The 17,433-nt window shown below is 43.8% G+C and overlaps 2 protein-coding genes across 2 annotated transcripts in view; both read right to left on the bottom strand.

The window, feature by feature from the left end:
• Nucleotides 1-17,433, bottom strand: part of LOC311015917 (uncharacterized protein) — a 546,979-nt gene that overhangs the window by 368,328 nt on the left and 161,218 nt on the right. The gene's annotated exons all lie outside the window — the stretch shown is intronic.
• LOC311015824 (stonustoxin subunit alpha-like) lies at nucleotides 8,488-11,801 on the bottom strand (the record flags this gene model as incomplete). Its single annotated transcript, XM_084013266.1, has 3 exons — nucleotides 8,488-9,836; nucleotides 11,261-11,307; nucleotides 11,572-11,801. 3 exons carry the CDS (start codon nucleotides 11,799-11,801, stop codon nucleotides 9,286-9,288), a joined length of 828 nt encoding a protein of 275 aa, XP_083869392.1. The 3' UTR covers nucleotides 8,488-9,285.

Below are 17,433 nucleotides of genomic sequence, written 5' to 3'. Positions count from 1 at the left end.
CAGGTTGCAGGAGGTCTTCTTTCGGTTGAAGAGTTTGATGAGGCAGAAAGGGCGATTATTCGCTTTTGTCAAATGAAGAGCTTTCCTGATGAGATAGCCTGTCTGCGGAAAGGGGAAAATGTGAAGAAAACCAGTTGCCTCTACAGGCTTGACCCGATTCTTGATGATGGTGTGCTTCGAGTTGGAGGTAGGCTTGGCCGTGCAGCCATGCCAGAAGAAGCTAAACATCCTGCCCTATTGGCCAAAGACCTCCACATTTCTACACTCGTTCTCCGGCACATACATCAAGCCACAGGACACAGTGGGCGTAATTACATGTTATCACAGTTTCGCCAGAGATATTGGATCCCAGGCGCATGCGTGGCCATAAGGAAAATCCTGTTGAGGTGCGTTGTTTGTCGTAAACTGAATGCAGCACCGGGAAACCAACATATGGCAGATCTCCCTCTTGACAGGGTTTCTCCTGATGAGCCTCCTTTTACTCGAACTGGAGTGGATTGCTTCGGGCCTTTTGGAATAAAGCGGGGGCGATGCATAATCAAGAGGTATGGAGTCATCTTCACGTGCCTGGCTGTGAGAGCTGTACATCTGGAGGTGCTGTCATCATTGGACACCGATTCCTTCGTTCATGCCCTCAGACGCTTCGTGGCAAGGCGCGGTCAAGTATTGGAGTTGCGCTCAGACAACGGCACAAACTTTGTTGGTGCTGAACACGAGTTGAGAGAAGCGATCGGAAGTTGGAATCACATGCAGATCAGCAACGAACTTCTCCGGAAAAACATCAACTGGATCTTCAATCCCCCCACTGGATCTCATCACGGTGGTGTGTGGGAGAGACTAATACGGTCTGTGCGAAGAGTGCTGAATTCCATCTTGAAAACACAAAACCTTGACGAAGAAGGTCTTCAAACTGTTTTCTGTGAGGTTGAGGCCATAATCAACGGCCGTCCCATAACCAAAGCCTCCACTGACCAGAACAATTTAGAAGCGCTGACACCCAACCATCTCTTGCTCCTTAAGTCCAAACCTTCATTACCACCAGGAGTGTTTCAGAAAGAGGATGTATATGCTCGTCGACGCTGGAGACAAGTTCAATATATGTCCGACTTGTTCTGGAGGCGCTGGGTCAGGGAATACTTGCCTCTACCTCAAGAGCGTCAAAAGTGGCAGAGCACCAAGCGGAACTTTGTCCCCGGAGACCTTGTAATCATACTGGATGACTCTGCTCCACGGAACTCGTGGCTCACTGGAAGAGTCACCGAAGCTGATCAGGATGAAAAGGGACATGTTCGGCGGATTCGCATCATGACAAAAACAGGGTTCCTGGACAGGCCAATCACAAAGGTCTGTCTTCTTCAGGAAGCGGAAGATCCATGAAGATTTGTATTCTCTGACTGAGTTCCTTGCTACTTCCTTGTGGATTATGGTTTTTCGCAAGCTCCTCGTGGATTATGGTTTTTCGCAAGTTCCTTGTGGATTATGGTTTTTCGCAAGTTCCTTGTGGATTATAACCTTTTTATTTTTTGGCTGGACTGCTTTTCATTAACTCTTGACATGAACATGATTACTGGTCACATAGTGTTGATTCCATGTGGCTATGGTTAAAAAAAAATAATAATAAATAAAAAAATCTGTTATTGTTCTATTGCTGTGTTATGGGTATAGGATGTTATGAATTTCCTCTGCCGAAGTTTGTCTCCTACATGTTCAGTCATTTATAATTACGGTCTTCTCGTAATTAGGGGCCGGAATGTAGGAGCCATGAAATGTATTTTTGCTCTGAGTAATTGGGCTGTGGGTGTGTGAGGGAGGCGTGTACCAGTGTTCGGGAATCTACTAATCAGCCTCACCTGTGTAGCCTACAAAATGTTTGTCAGTGGTGTAGGGTGAGCTCAGGGAAGGCACACTTTCTGTTTACCGCAAAAGCAAACGCAACAACGATACAATGTAACATTCTGGACTGACTGTTTGCTACTACCAGCGGGAAGAACAAAAATAAAGTGGTGAATATAATCAAGTCATCGTGGATTTTGTGTGGCGTGTAACGATAGTGGACCCTTGTTCCTTTGCTTAGCCTACCGCGGCTTTGAAAAAGTAGATGGACTTTATTGCCGCAATACTTGTCAATACTAAACATCACTTCAACTGCAGTATAACCATTAACAGAAGATATTAAGAACACTGCAGTACCACAGTACATTCGTCTACTTGTTTTCTGTCTCAAACATTTTTTTCTATGGCAGCTTATAAAGCACTCTGGTACTTTCAAGTAGCATAGTCTTTGAGCTGCAATCTGGCTGTTTTCTGCTCTGTTGGCCCCTGTTTGGTACACTGTTACTTGGAGCAGGCTCCTCAGGCCTCAGTTCTCCAGCTGGGAGAGTGAATGTCTCGGGCAACACTGACAGGTGAGAAGCATCCCACGTCTTACCATCAGTGAGCTTGTAGCTGTGCGGTCCTTTCTGCTCTATCACTTGATAAGGCTCACTGAACTTGGGCTTTCCTTTCTTGACATGCACTGGGTTTCTCACACACACAAGACGCCCTGGGTGCAGGTCAGGTGCCTTGGCATGTCTCTTGGCATCCGTGTATGTTTTCATGTGTAACTGCTTCTTTTTTACTCTGTCTCTCAGTGTGAGGTCTGGACCAGTTTTGACTTCTGGATGAACAGAGAGTTTAATTCTCATCTTTCGTCCATACATGAACTGGAAGGGTGATACACCTGTAGTTGCATGTGGTGTAGCTATAGATTTGGAGAAACTCAGTGATATGAGCTTTCCATGGAGCTTTCTCTCTCTCTGCAGTAAGATGCTTTCCTTTAATACCCTATTTAACCTCTCTACTGCCCCGTTGCCTTCTGGATGGTATATCGTGGTTCTGATGTGTCGTATATCTCGTTCTTTCAGGAAAAAGGACAGTTCTGAGGCGGTAAACTGAGGGCCATTATCTGTTACCACAGTTATGGGGTTTCCCTTTTGGCTAAACACATGAAACGAATAACTGTAGCCGTAGTGCACTGTGGAGCAAAACACACCTCTGGCCACTTTGAATAATAGTCTACCATGGTAATAGCAAACTTACAGTCAGCAGGACCTCAAATGGACCAACAATGTCAAGTGCCAGCTTTTGCCAGGGTCCATCTGGCAGGGGGACTGGTGTCATCGGTGCAGGTGCAGTCCTTGTGGTTTTGTCATTCAGCTGACAGGGCACACATGTGGCAATGATAGACTGTACCTGAACATCCATCTTGGGCCACCAATACAAGTCTCTGAGTCTTTGCCCGGTTAGGACTATGCCCTGGTGGCTCTCATGCGCCAGGTGCACCATGTGTGAACGCAGCTGTACAGGCACCACTAACCTGTAGCTCCCTCTTAAGATAAGTGACTCATGCATGGACAGTTCATTCCTAACCTGGTAGTAAGGCATCATGTCTGCTGGCAGGCCTTTAGAAGTTGCAGGCCGCCCATTTGTCATGTAGCTACGTAGTCACACAATATTAAACAAGTTATAGGAAGTAACGTAATCACACAATATTAAAACAAGTTAAAAGAAGTAACGTAATCACACAATATAAAACAAGTTATAGGAAGTAACGTAATCACATAATATTAAACAATTTATAGGAAGTAACGTAATCACACAATATTAAACAAGTTATAGGAAGTAACGTAATCACACAATATTAAAACAAGTTATAGGAAGTAACGTAGTCACACAATATTAAAACAAGTTATAAGAAGTAACTTAATCACACAGTATTAAACAAGTTATAGGAAGTAACGTAATCACACAATATTAAACAAGTTATAGGAAGTAACGTAATCACACAATATTAAACAAGTTCTAGGAAGTAACGTAATCACACAATATTAAACAAGTTATAGGAAGTAACGTAATCACACAATATTAAACAAGTTATAGGAAGTAACGTAATCACACAATATTAAACAAGTTCTAGGAAGTAACGTAATCACACAATATTAAACAAGCTATAGGAAGTAACGTAATCACACAATATTAAACAAGTTATAGGAAGTAACGTAATCACACAATATTAAACAACTTACCGGTTTGAAGGACGGACGTAGAAACGGTAACTGTTGAGGACAGGATCAGATGTCTCCCTGTGTTTTACCTGCGACACTAATCTCTCCGTTTCTGCTGCACTAGTGAATTGTTTCACTTTCAGTCTTCAGCCCCTCCCTTCCTGCTCTCTGTGTCTGCGCGTGCCTGTGCGGGGTGTGCGCGCCTGCAAACCTCTTGTGCGGACTTTCTCGGACGCCGTTGACAGATAGACGTGTCATTTACTCATGTATTTATGTTAATGCTCTGACCTCCTGTTTGCTCCATGATAGAGCTTGTAGTTGTGATATTCCCCATGATTAGTATTTCACATTTCTGTGTACAAGTTATGGTTTATTATTGTGTTCATAAAACAATGAGAACGTGTTCATTTCTCTGCATTATAGAGTAGTTAATTGTAAACAACAATGTTTTCGATATGCATTGCCCCAAACCCATCGGTAGTCCTGAATTTCTGCTGTCTAAAAGTTGCTCAAATGAGCTCTGCTGAGAACAGGCTGTTTCTGTGTCTGCACCTTTAAATGCTAATGAGATCCTTCTGTCATCGCCTACTAACGCCTGGTTCACACTGGACGTGGAAGCGCCGCGGCGCGCCGCGAGCGATCCGCGCACCCCCCGTTCAAGGTGCGTGTCCACAGGGGCGATTTTAAACGCGTGTGGACGCGCCGCTTCCCAGTATTGCACGCTTGGTGGGCTGCCACTAGAGGATGATTGACAGGCGCTCTCCTTCAAACAACACATTTTTGCGAGCGTTCGCGAGCGTTCCCGAGGCGGCGAGTCGAGCCCGGCGCCTCTGAATAGCATAACGCCTGGTTCACACTGGACGCGGAAGCGCCGCGAATAGACGCGTAGCGGAGCCCGCTTCCATTCGGCGCCCCTGTTAAAGGAAAACACCACCGCATTTCCATACTGAACTATGTTCTGCTCTGATGTTAGACGAGGTGATACATACCTCCCTCTCCTCTGTGCGTGCACTAATTTGGCTCTTGAGCGCACTCTGCGCAGCGCTAATTTGCTAGCATGTAGCCTGTCCTTCGGATCCAAAGGGGGGTGAAGTTAGAAGCGACCAAGCACTTCCACATTGTCCCTATTTAAATACGGTTACGTGAGTAGTTACACGACCCAAGTTTGGTTACACAAAATGAAACATGTCAATTTTTATAAGCGGATAACAAGGATAACTAGATAGTATGGCGGAATAACAACTGGAAGCACTTCGACGTCGGCGCAGTAATATCATCACTCAAAACATGACGGGACTATATACCTTCTGCTTGTTTTCACAACCCTGTACGATGCACGTTATAACCATGATGTTTGATTGTTCACAAACTATCTTAGTACAACCTGATGCTTCCTCAACTGTGCACAAACTACTACAGGTAGTGCAGGCGACGGCGTGCAGGTCACGTAGGTTCTATTGACGGAAGTAAGAGGGGGAGCGGAGTGATGATATTACTGCGCCGACGTCGAAGTGCTCCCAGTTGTTATTCCGCCATACTATCTAGTTATCGTTGTTATCCGCTTAGAAAAATTAGCATGTTTCATTTTGTGTAACCAAACTTGGGTCGTGTAACTACTCACGTAACCGTATTTAAATAGGGACAACGTGGAAGTGCTTGGTCGCTTCTAACTTCACCCCCCTTTGGATCCTAAGGACAAGCTACATGCTAGCAAATTAGCGCTGCACGGAGTGCGCTCAAGAGCCATTTAGTGCACGCACAGAGGAGAGGGAGGTATGTATCACCTCGTCTAACATCAGAGCAGAACATAGTTCAGTATGGAAATGCGGTGGTGTTTTCCTTTAAGCTATGGTGTCGTTCACACTGGACGCGGAGCGCCGCGAATACGCGCGGCCCTCCCGCACCGTGAAGCGATCGTTTCGGCGTCTGCTCTATTTTTTGCGCCGAGAGAGAGAGAGAGAGAGAGAGAGAGAGAAAGAGAGCGAGAGAGAGAGAGAGAGAGAGAGAGGGACACACACACACACACACGCACAGACAGAATAGGCGCGGAGCGGAGCCCGCTTCCTTTCGGCGCCCTTGTTAAGTGATAGTGTAGTTCAGACGCGAAGCGCTGGAGAGGCTGCTCGCTGCAGAACACAAAGGTGGAGCTGCACCAGAGTCAGCCCCGCCCAGTTGGTGCAGCCCCGCCCATTGATATACTTCCACAGTTAGCCTGCCCCAAGTGGAGGCAAGTGGTAGTACTCTCTGGATTTAAGAGCTGTAAGGAAGTGATTGACGGCTGTAAGTAACCCAACGTAACATAAACATAATTATTAAGTGTTTAAAGTGTTTTCCAAGACAGGTTATCCCACCAGAGATCATTAGCATGAATGAAGACGACGCAGCAATGGCCATCACCATGCGGGACCTCTTCATGACACAGGATGACGGCAATATGGATGAGGATGAAATCCGGGCGCCCTTCATTTTTACTTTTGAAGATGCAGACGAAATGGAGTTGTTCATGCAGGAAGTCAGGGACAAAAAAGGCATCCGTGTATCCTGCATGTACAACCCTGACCTCTGACAATTTCAATGACAATAGAAGTACTACGACCTGGTGAATAAATGCAGCCTCTCCTTGATTTGATTTAAAGTTTAGTTGTTTACTTTGTTTTTGGTTGTTCTTATTGGTCGTATTTATTATTTCGTTTCCCTTTTGCTGGTAGTTACTGTTGGCTGTAAATTGTTATGGACAGAAAATGTGAAGTACACCTTGGTTGCCCAGGAGCCAGTTTTTTGTTGATAATTATTTTCCTTTGCATTATGTTCATTATTTTATCTGTTTGGTTTAGTTTGCTGATCTTTGTGTTTTCTATAAAATGTAAAATAAAATCATCAATGATGTATATCTTAAACTCTCATTCATTCATCTTCAATATCACTTATCCTCACTCGGGCTATGGGGTGGCTGGAGTATGTCTCAGCAGACTTACTCAGAAAGGCAGGGTACACCTTGGGCTAGTCACCATTCAATAACAGAGCAAAGAATATACAGAGAAACATTCACACTCCTTTTCACACCTACAGGCCATTCAGCAATTAGCCTAACCTGTATGTCTGTCTAAACATCCTCATAATCCATACAGCTATTCAATGCTACGAGATACAAGATTACAAAATAACTTGTCATTTCTCATTCACAAAGTAATACTGTTACCAAAACAATGGTATCCCGAGATATTTAATCAATAATGCATACTAAAGAAATAATAAATATAGTTATTATTATTAGTTCAATAATAATAGTGATTGCCTGAAACTGTTTCAGCAGTCTACTGTATCTTGAGGGGAGGTTATGTTTTTTTCCAGACAACAGAAGGGGAAACAGGCCATGGGACAGATGATTAAGGTCTTTTATGACGTTAGCAGCCCTGCGAGAAAAGAGATACTTTCTTGATCCCAAGATGATTAATTACAGTGCAGCAGCAGCATTACACAGTGAGAACATGGAGAATAAAAAAATATATAAAGAATAAACTATTCAATGTATTACATAAAAGTATATGCAACCAATGGTCTATGTTGATAATAGCGAAAATTAGAAATGAATGTGCAATGTGTGTCATGTGTAAAGTGCGGAGTGACTGTAAGTAATGACCAGAGTTGTTATTGTACAGCGTGGAAGGAAAGATCATAACCTGCAACCTGCGAGGACATATGATATCCATCAGGGAGGGGACAGGGGCATTAATCTTTTTGCTGGTACGAATATTAATATTTTTAGTATATGTCAACACTTAAATTTACTACTGTAAACTAAGGCGGCGCCCCCCCCTAGTTTGTGTGTAATCCTTGTTTATTATTTTAACCATTAAAAGTATTTTCAATAAAAACCAATCTGGTGCAGCTCCACCTTTGTGGTTCTGCAGCGAGCAGTACTTGAAGCGCTGCGAATAGGCGCGGCCGTCCCGCACCGTGAAGCGATCGTTTCGGCATCTGCTCTATTTTTAGCGCGTGCCGCGAGCGATCGCGTCAATTCTGGCAGGAAATCACACAAAGAAACACGAGACAATCTGGTCAATTTTCAAAATAAAATCAATTTTCAAAATAAAATACCGCGATTGACAAATGCGATATTTGTGTATCTAAACTTGCACTGGGAAACAGGAAGAGAAAATACATTTAATACATGTGAAGAGATAAACAAATATGTGTATTTCAACTGTATATCTACACTACTACTGTCTACTATCATACACACTCTCTCTGTCTGTGTGTGTGTCTCTCTCTCTCTCTCTCTATTTATTCAGGGAGCACCAGCCAGATCACCCAGCGCCATGACCAGTATCATCAGAGGAGTTCGGCCTATCAGGACGCGTTGAACTTCACCTCTGTGATGAACACTCCCTCTTGGATATCTCCTGTCATCAGAGGAGTTTGGTCTATGCAAATGACTCCCTTCGTTAAGTAACGACGGGAGCTGAATCTGAACAGCCTGTAGGAGCCCCGTTGTACCAGTGGGGGCGCTGCAGAGACCATGCAGGAGTCGCTTGTTTTCCTCATCCTGGGAGTTGACAGGCTCAGGGAGGACCAGTTTATAGGTGTAGAGACCAGAGAAAACCTGTTTTTCATAATATGGGACCTTAATTAAAATGCACTTTTTCTTAAATATCAGTTCAAGAACAGTTTATTCTCTTTAAATGCAATTTTATTTAATGTTCCATATCATAACAAAAGTTATGTCAGGACATGTTTTCACATACAGCAGGACTAGAACACCCTCATGATGTTCAAAGTCCCAACATCACCCAAGAGCAAGCGTTATAAAGCGTTGATGAATGAAAAATCACAGCTGCAGCATCATCATAGTTTATAATTCCTTAGTGAATTTAGCAGGAGCATTTTCTCCAACAATGAAGAAACAGTTTAATATGTTTTTTTATTTGTAATATGTTAAATACATTATGTTTTCTATTCTAATCTGTGTGTGCTCTGTGTTTCATGTTGATGGTTTTCACTGGACAGCAACTATTTGCTCCAGTCACTAATGCATGTTCCTCAACACGACAAGGTTCAGTCTAAAGACAAAGCCATCCCGATATACTCCATTCATTTAAGTACATTTACACAAGCATTAATACATTTACAACAAGTACAAGGAGGAATGAACCTGACTGATTACAAACTGCAATGTTTTCATTCACATCTTTGCATCGACTCTGAATGTAATCACACCGCTTTGTGTTTGTTGTGAACAGTTTCAGAGACGCAGAGACACTGATGATCCAGTCCAGACTCCAAACCCAGGATAAAGAGGTTCAGTGAATGTGGTGTTGAAGGTGTGGAGGTGGATCAGTTTGTCAGAGGAGACTCTGTAGAAGGTCAAAGTGCCAGCAGGACAGTCCAAGTACACTGCTACCACACCAGAGGAGGAGGAGGAGGAGGAGGAGGAGGAGGAGGAAGAAGAGGAGGAGGAGATGTATGTTTGTTTGTTTTTGTGACAGACAGAGTAACCACCATCATGACAACTCAGACTCCAGGACTGATCATTCCATCCAAACCCAGAGTCCTCTCCTCTCCTCTTGATTCCTCTGTAACTCACTGATATATCAACCCCTCCTCTCCACTGGACCTCCCAGTAACAGCGACCAGTCAGACCGTCTCTACACAGCAGCTGACGCTGTGAGTCAAATCTGTCTGGATGATCTGGATATGACTGGTCGTCTGACACACGTGTCACCTTCCTGTTGGTGTCGTCCAGTTTGAGTTTTCTGCTGACTGTGTTTGTGTCCAGTTCCAGTTCACAGACATCTGATGGAGAGAACAAACACAATGCAGCTAAAGGTTATTGTTGGAGACAATTGGGTGTTTTTTGGTGTGTGTTTTGAAAGCTTAATAAATATACTTTGGGTATTAGTATATGACATCACAAGGGGGCGGTAACTTGATGGTGATGGGTCACGTCATACATTTCATTGATAAATAGGACACCGGTGTGTGTTTTGTTGGATCGCAGAGAAAAACACAGTGTTGTGGAACTAGCAGGAGCAGATTCAGTTATTAATAGATCATTATTAATATCAATACTCAGTCTCAATATAAAGGAGTTTGTACTGAAATGCCAATAATTAATAACTATTAGATTATGAGTACAAACAGTTGAAGGATTTGTGAATTCTTCACAGAGAAGAGGTTGATATCATACATTCTTATACAACATTAATAAACACAGCAGTATGTTCATAAGGGGTTTATTAACAATAAACAAAGAAACATACACTAAGTCCAAGTGGCCTATCTAACTCAATACTATACAAGTGTGTGTGTGTGTGTGTGTGTGTGTGTGTGTGTGTGTGTGTGTGTGTGTGTTACAAGATGGCGGCTGTGGGTGTCGACCAGTCAGCCATGTGGAGTGGGGGTGTTCTTTGTGGGAGGCCGTGTGGTCCTGCCTGGAGAACAGGTTTCTATATATGTGTATAATTAGTGTAATATATGTAGAGCCGTTAGGAAAGTTGGATTAGTGAGAACGCAACCTGTCTGTTCTGGATCACTGACGATCAACAGACAAAACAAAAACACGACAAAATGACATCGTTGGTCCTAAAAATATCACAGTTTGGCCTTAATTTACTAAAGATTGAAACCAGACCAACCTGTGGTCTGGTCTCTGGAATAATGTGAGGTACTATCTAGACCTCTGCGGGACCACAGACAGTCTCTGGTTCCTCCACGTAGTCTGGTCTGGTCTCTGGACTAATGTGAGGTACTATTGTAGACCTCTGGGGGACCACAGACAGTCTCTGGTTCCTCCACGTAGTCTGGTCTGGTCTCTGGACTAATGTGAGCTACTATTGTAGACCTCTAGGGGACCACAGACCCAGGAGACAACATCTGGTTCCTCCATTTAGGATTCAGGGACGTCAGGACGACAGGAGGACGATCTCAACGCTGAGACGCTTTAGAGACACAGAGGAATTTATCTCTTGAGTTGAAATATTTAAACTCACACAAACACGCCTCCGTTGCCGTCCGGCAGGAATTGCCGTCCGTTTGTGTCTCTGCGTTGACTTTGTGTGTAATTGAGTGTGAAAATGTGGCGTTTGGTGTGAACACAACACGACATCTTTACAGCCACGAAGAAACAAACGCTACATCCTGATAGAAACGTGATCATCGGATTTCAGTCATGAACACGTTCACATCTGGAGCAGCTGAGTTACTGAAGACTTACTCACACTTCCTCAGACCAGGTCTCAGTCTCTGCTGTCCCCCATGGTCCACCCTGCAGGAAGACATTCAAAGACCTCAATCAGGTCCACCATTAAACATGAACCCCAGTTCCTCAGTCAGAGACGGAGACACAGTCTGGATCTGTTGTCCATCTGTCCTCACCTGAGTGTCCAGTCTGATGTCTGTCCACCTGTCCTCACCTGAGTGTCCAGTCTGATGTCTGTCCATCTGTCCTCACCTGAGTGTCCAGTCTGATGTCTGTCCACCTGTCCTCACCTGAGAGTGTCCAGTCTGATGTCTGTCCATCTGTCCTCACCTGAGAGTGTCCAGTCTCCAGTGTGGACCCTCCAGTCCAGCAGACAGCAGCTTGACTCCTGAGTCTCCTGGATGATTGTAGCTCAGGTCCAGCTGTCTCAGATAGGAGGGGTTGGAGTCCAGAGCTGAGGCCAGAGAAGAACAGCCGTCCTCTGTGATCAGACAACCTGACAGACTGAAGACACACACACTACTGTCACTTCTGGGGACATTACATAGACGTATGTCCATTTGTCCACTTTTTAAAATGAGAAAAAGTGATATTTGTCTTTTGCTGTGTTGATGTTGTACTGGGTGGGATAAGCGTGGCTGAGTGATGGACAGAGATGGACAGAGGAGGACGTTAAAAGAAAGAAAAGAGACGAGCAGAAATGATTGAGAGAGAAATTGAAGCGTTAGAAAAGAGAAGAAACAACAGTTGAAACAGTCTATGTGGTCTGTCTTCAGACCTGGTGTGCCAACAAAGATCTGGTCTTGATTTTAAACCATCTAGCAAAGAAAAAAGGCTGTAATTCAATAACATTTCAACAATGTTTATAGTTTTCATATTGAACTGGAGGAATTATGAATAACAAGTACTCTGATAATAACAGTAAAATACAAAACACAGCTTTGAAAATGTGCTTCTTAAGAGTCTCAGAACATGTGAGGCATTCAGGTGTTCAACTGCCAGTTGGAAGAAAAGAGTCTGTCTTGATTGAAAGCTCTGTTCTCACTGTCAGCGTTCCTCTTTGAGAGCAGCCGTGTGAACTTATCTATCGGCTCTAGATTTCACCGACCTGACTGACGTTTATCACCTCCACTCTCTGATCCATCTGTCAGCTGTCAGTGAGTCTCGTCAGTTGTCACCATAGAAACGTCACTCACAGAAACTCCAGTTTGCACAGATTTGATTAAGTTTGGAGTTAACGTTCACCCCGTTGCATTACTGGGTAATTAAGTGTTTGTGAGTAGCAACCAGTGAGATGATTTAGCCTCCAACCATCTGAACCAGTGTAGTGATGCTAACGCTGCAGCAGTAAAATGGAAACGCTCCGTCATCATTTCATAATTCTCAATGATCTATCAGTTATGGGTCTGGGTCCAGATAGGACGGGGTCTGGGTCTGGATCTGGGCCAAACTCCACCTCTTAGTGACCCTTGCTATAGAGCCTTTTACAGTCATTGTCATCATAAATGTGTGTGCACATGTTGGTGTTAAAATGGTGTTTTGTCTCCGCCGTGCAGACGAGTTAGAAGCTTTAAACTTTGAATTAAAACTGTCAGCAGCATCAAAATGTCTGGTTGGTTCATGTTCAGTTGTCAGAGTTGATATTCCAATCAGGCATCAACCTCTGGTTCAGAAAAGTGAAGTCAAGCCTGAAGGTCCTTAAAGCTGCATTCTCTCTGCTGGCCACTAGGGGGTGTTCATGAATAATATGTCTTCATTGCATCTGCATACCTTTGAGTCTGCATGTGGGTCCTCCCTGCTGCTTCAGCCACCGTGACAAGAATATTAGTTCATTTCATATAAACTCAATAATCTCAACTGTATAGAAAGTGGTTCAAACTGGCTCCACCTTGACAGCAGAGACAGTCTGGTGTTGTAGTTCAGGGTCACATGTTCATGGAGTGACGTTCACAAACGTAGACTGACGTTTGCAACAGCATTTATAAACGCCAGGTGGATTTATAAAACTATTAAAACATCGAACGGCAGAGAAACGAGAAGCAAGAGGTTTGGTTTTGACAAAAGTTTTGTTTTGTTCTTTTGCTGGCAAGTCGTTAGCAGCAGAAACAGTATTTCATCAGCCATGTAAACAGATTAGTAGCAAACGTGTCTTTTTAGGAATACGTGAATATAAATAACTGAATATTTGGTGCATGTAAACACATCATTGAAAGCTTCTCAAAGTAGTTGAATCTGACCTGAGAGTTTCCAGTCGACAGTGTGGACTCTCCAGGCCAGCAGACAGCAGCTTCACTCCTGAATCCTGCAGGTCGTTGTTACTCAGGTCCAGGTCTCTTAGACTGGAGGACTGGGAGCTGAGAACTGAGGACAGACCTTCACAGCTTCTCTCTGAGACGTTACAGCCACTGAGTCTGAAGAGGAATCAGAAATTAGTGATGAAACAATTACAAACAACTGTTCATCACCTCAGGTTCTAACTGACATTGTTGTCATAATTAAGTTATTCACATATTCTTATTCTATGACAACTTCTCGAAACTCGCCGTGGCGTGACGGCATTACACGGCTTCTTACATAGACAATGATTGGGAACATTCCCTCCGCTATGAGCAGGCCGTTTAGTTTCCCGGTGTGTCCAGGACTTCCACAACATGTACAAAGCAGCAATAGTGTTTATTACGGCCACGGATGATGAAACATTATCGGTGTATATGCAGCAGGTGCCGGTTGGATTTCTCTTTCACCCCGACCTGCAGTACGTCCCCGATCCCAAACTGCTCGGCAATCGCTCGCCACAATCACAATACCCCCCCCTCCCCTCCCCGCTGACACCGCAGCCTCAGCCAAAATCTCACTCTGAACTCACGTGAGAGCCCTGCTCCGTGCCTGAACTGCTCAGGATAACAAGCGTCTCGTCTGCTCGTAGTTTCAAACGTGGAAGTGAGTCGGGACGAGACGTGAGCAGGAGAGTGACGAGCATTGGATCGGAACATTTAGTCAATAGTAGCCATGTGGACCGGATGGCTACTATTGGATCAATTTTGGCTCAAGTGAAAAATCGTAGACTACAGCTTTAAGTCTGACCATTATTTCTACCATTGATCAATCTGTGAAGAGCCAATGCGTTTGTAGATCCATACAGAAGGATTGAAAGCAACTGTATACTGAAGAGGGGAGAGCCTTTGTGTTTCCTTCTGCCTTTTGTTTGCTATTTTATTTATTGCATGGATATTTAGTTTGTTTTTGGGTGAAGTGGTTATTAATTTATTTTGGCTCAAACCTATTAGTTTATATAATTAATTTATACATCCTTCTGTGGGACTGGAGACCCCATCTGCTGCAGTCAGGAGTTGGGACTGCTTTTACCCGGTATTTTACCCTTGTTTAGAGACGTGGACTTTTACTGAAGTTTTACTTGTGTTTTAAATTAATTATTTTAATGCCACAGGTTGTGACATTTTTTTTAACAGTGTAAATTTGAATTGCTGATATTATAAGAACTTCACATTGTGCGACTCTTACACGGGGAAAACATGCAAACTCCACATAGAAGGAACCCAAACCTGCTGTGAGGCGACAGTGCTACCCACTACACCACCGTGCAGCCCTAACTGAATATTTGGTGCATGTAAACACATCATTGAAAGCTTCATAGGTAAACTTCTCAAAGTAGTTGAATCTGACCTGAGAGTTTCCAGTCGACAGTGTGGACTCTCCAGGCCAGCAGACAGCAGCTTCACTCCTGAATCCTGCAGGTCGTTGTTACTCAGGTCCAGGTCTCTTAGACTGGAGGACTGGGAGCTGAGAACTGAGGACAGACCTTCACAGCTTCTCTCTGAGAGGTTACAGCCACTGAGTCTGAAGAGGAATCAGAAATTAGTGATGAAACAATTACAAACAACTGTTCATCACCTCAGGTTCTAACTGACATTTTTGTCATAATTAAGTTATTCACATATTCTTATTCTGTGACAACTTAGTAACATTATGTGAGGTGTTTTATTTAGGAAACAAAAAGGTTCTATTTCCAAAGTCAAACCACCTTGGTTCTCTAAGGTTCTACTGCCCGGCAGCTGAGACTCTACTGACTGCAATGATTTGTAGACGCCAGTGGGTGGCGCCACGTGCCAAAACACGTTTTCAAAACATAAACATGATTTGCGGTCCGCAAAAGATTTTTTGAAATGCGAATATTTTGGCTGTTGTGTTGTTGTTGGTGAGTTCAGTATGTTATATGATCATTATTCCTGAGTCTCTATGACATATTAGGATGATTTTACGGCCAGTTGCTTTAGATTTCTTACATATTGTACCTTTAACCAGCAATGATTTTTCGAATAAGAAAAAATGCTGATTCATCCTAAAATATAAATGTAAAATGAAGTAGAAAACATTACACATACATACAACATTACACAACACATACATCAGTGAAACCCTGACTGATTCTATCAGATGGTGTCTAATTATGTCGCTGATGAATCAAAGACATTTACTGAAGAAACATTCTAGTAGTTCTAATTCTAAATCCTTGTCATTCAGAGACAAATGTGCATAAATATACAAGTGTATGTGCAATCATTTATGGAGGAGTCACAATATACCGCCCACTTTTTGAAATCCCCCTGACTTTTACCGTCTAAAGTCAGTGAATCTGTCGATCCTATTAAAGTTTCACTTTCAGTTGTGAATCAGTTCATTTCTGAATGTTTCTGATGTGAGATTCTGTTTGTAGCTGCTCATCACGCGGATTCTTGTGGGTCGAGTCATTCTTATGTTGACAAAACTCACTTCCAACGTCTATGCGGGGCCACAATAATCAGAATTTACTCAGTAAAGTTACTCAGTACTCGAGTAGTTTTTTCACTAAATACTTTCTTACCTTTACTCTTAAGTAACTATTTGGAACTACTTTTTACTTCTTTACCTTTTGCAGTTGGGAAAACCAATCAAATCGTTCAGAATGCAGATAGAACCTTGTAATTCCAAGATGGTTTGTTGTTTTCTGAATGAAGAACTATATTTACAGAGCTTTGCTGGAGGCTTGGACCACCGGCAGCAGCCTCAGAAGAGCCTCCTCTGAAGCAGAGTATTCCTTCAGGTCAAACACGTCCAGATGTTTATCTGATGACAGTAAGATGAAGGCCAGAGCTGACCACTGACCAGGAGACAGTTTATTGGAGGAGAGACGTCCTGAAGTCAGATACTGTTGGATCTCCTCCACCAGAGAACGATCATTCAGTTCATTCAGACAGTGGAACAGATTGATGCTTCTCTCTGGAGACAGATCCTCATCAACCTTCCCCTTGATGTACTGGACTGTTTCCTGATTGGTCTGTGAGCTACTTCCTGTCTGTGTCAGCAGACCTCGTAGGTGTTTCTGATTGGTCTCTAGTGACAGACCCAGAAGGAAACGGAGGAACAGGTCCAGGTGTCCGTTTGGACTCTGTAAAGCCTTGTCCACAGCTCTCTGGTGCAGATGTGTTAGTTTAGGTTTGTGTCTGGAGACTTTCAACAATGAGGAGGTTGATTGTTTTTCTGCCATCAGATTGACACCAGAGTTGATGAAGGTCAGATGGACATGAAGAGCAGCCAGAAACTCCTGAACACTCAGATGGACGAAGCAGAACACCTGGTCCTGGTACAGTCCTCTCTCCTCTCTGAAGACCTGTGTGAACACTCCTGAGTACACTGAGGCTGCTTTGATATCGATGCCACACTCTTTCAGGTCTGGTTCATAGAAGATCAGGTTTCCTTTCTGCAGCTGCTCAAAAGCCAGTTTTCCTAGAGACTTAATCATCTTCCTGCTCTGTGGACTCCAGTGTGGATCCGTCTCAGCTCCTCCATCATACTTGACGTTCTTCAGTTTGGACTGAACCACCAGGAAGTGGATGTACATGTCGGTCAGGGTCTTGGGCAGCTCCCCTCCCTCCCTGGTCTTCAACACGTCCTCCAGAACTATAGCAGTGATCCAGCAGAAGACCGGGATGTGGCACATGATGTGGAGGCTTCGTGAGGTCTGGATGTGGGCGATGATCCTGTTGGCCTGCTTCTTATCTTTGAACCTCTTCCTGAAGTAGTCCTCCTTCTGTGGGTCAGTGAACCCTCTGACCTCTGTCACCATGTCAACACACCCAGGAGGGATCTGATTGGCTGCTGCAGGTCTTGTGGTGATCCAGAGGCGAGCAGAGG

This window comes from Eutrigla gurnardus (genome assembly GCF_963514095.1).
Source record: "Eutrigla gurnardus genome assembly, chromosome: 7".
In the NCBI taxonomy this organism is placed as follows: domain Eukaryota; kingdom Metazoa; phylum Chordata; class Actinopteri; order Perciformes; family Triglidae; genus Eutrigla; species Eutrigla gurnardus.
The sequence above is the reverse complement of the archived record's forward strand: the minus strand, read 5'-3'. Positions and strand labels throughout refer to the sequence as shown.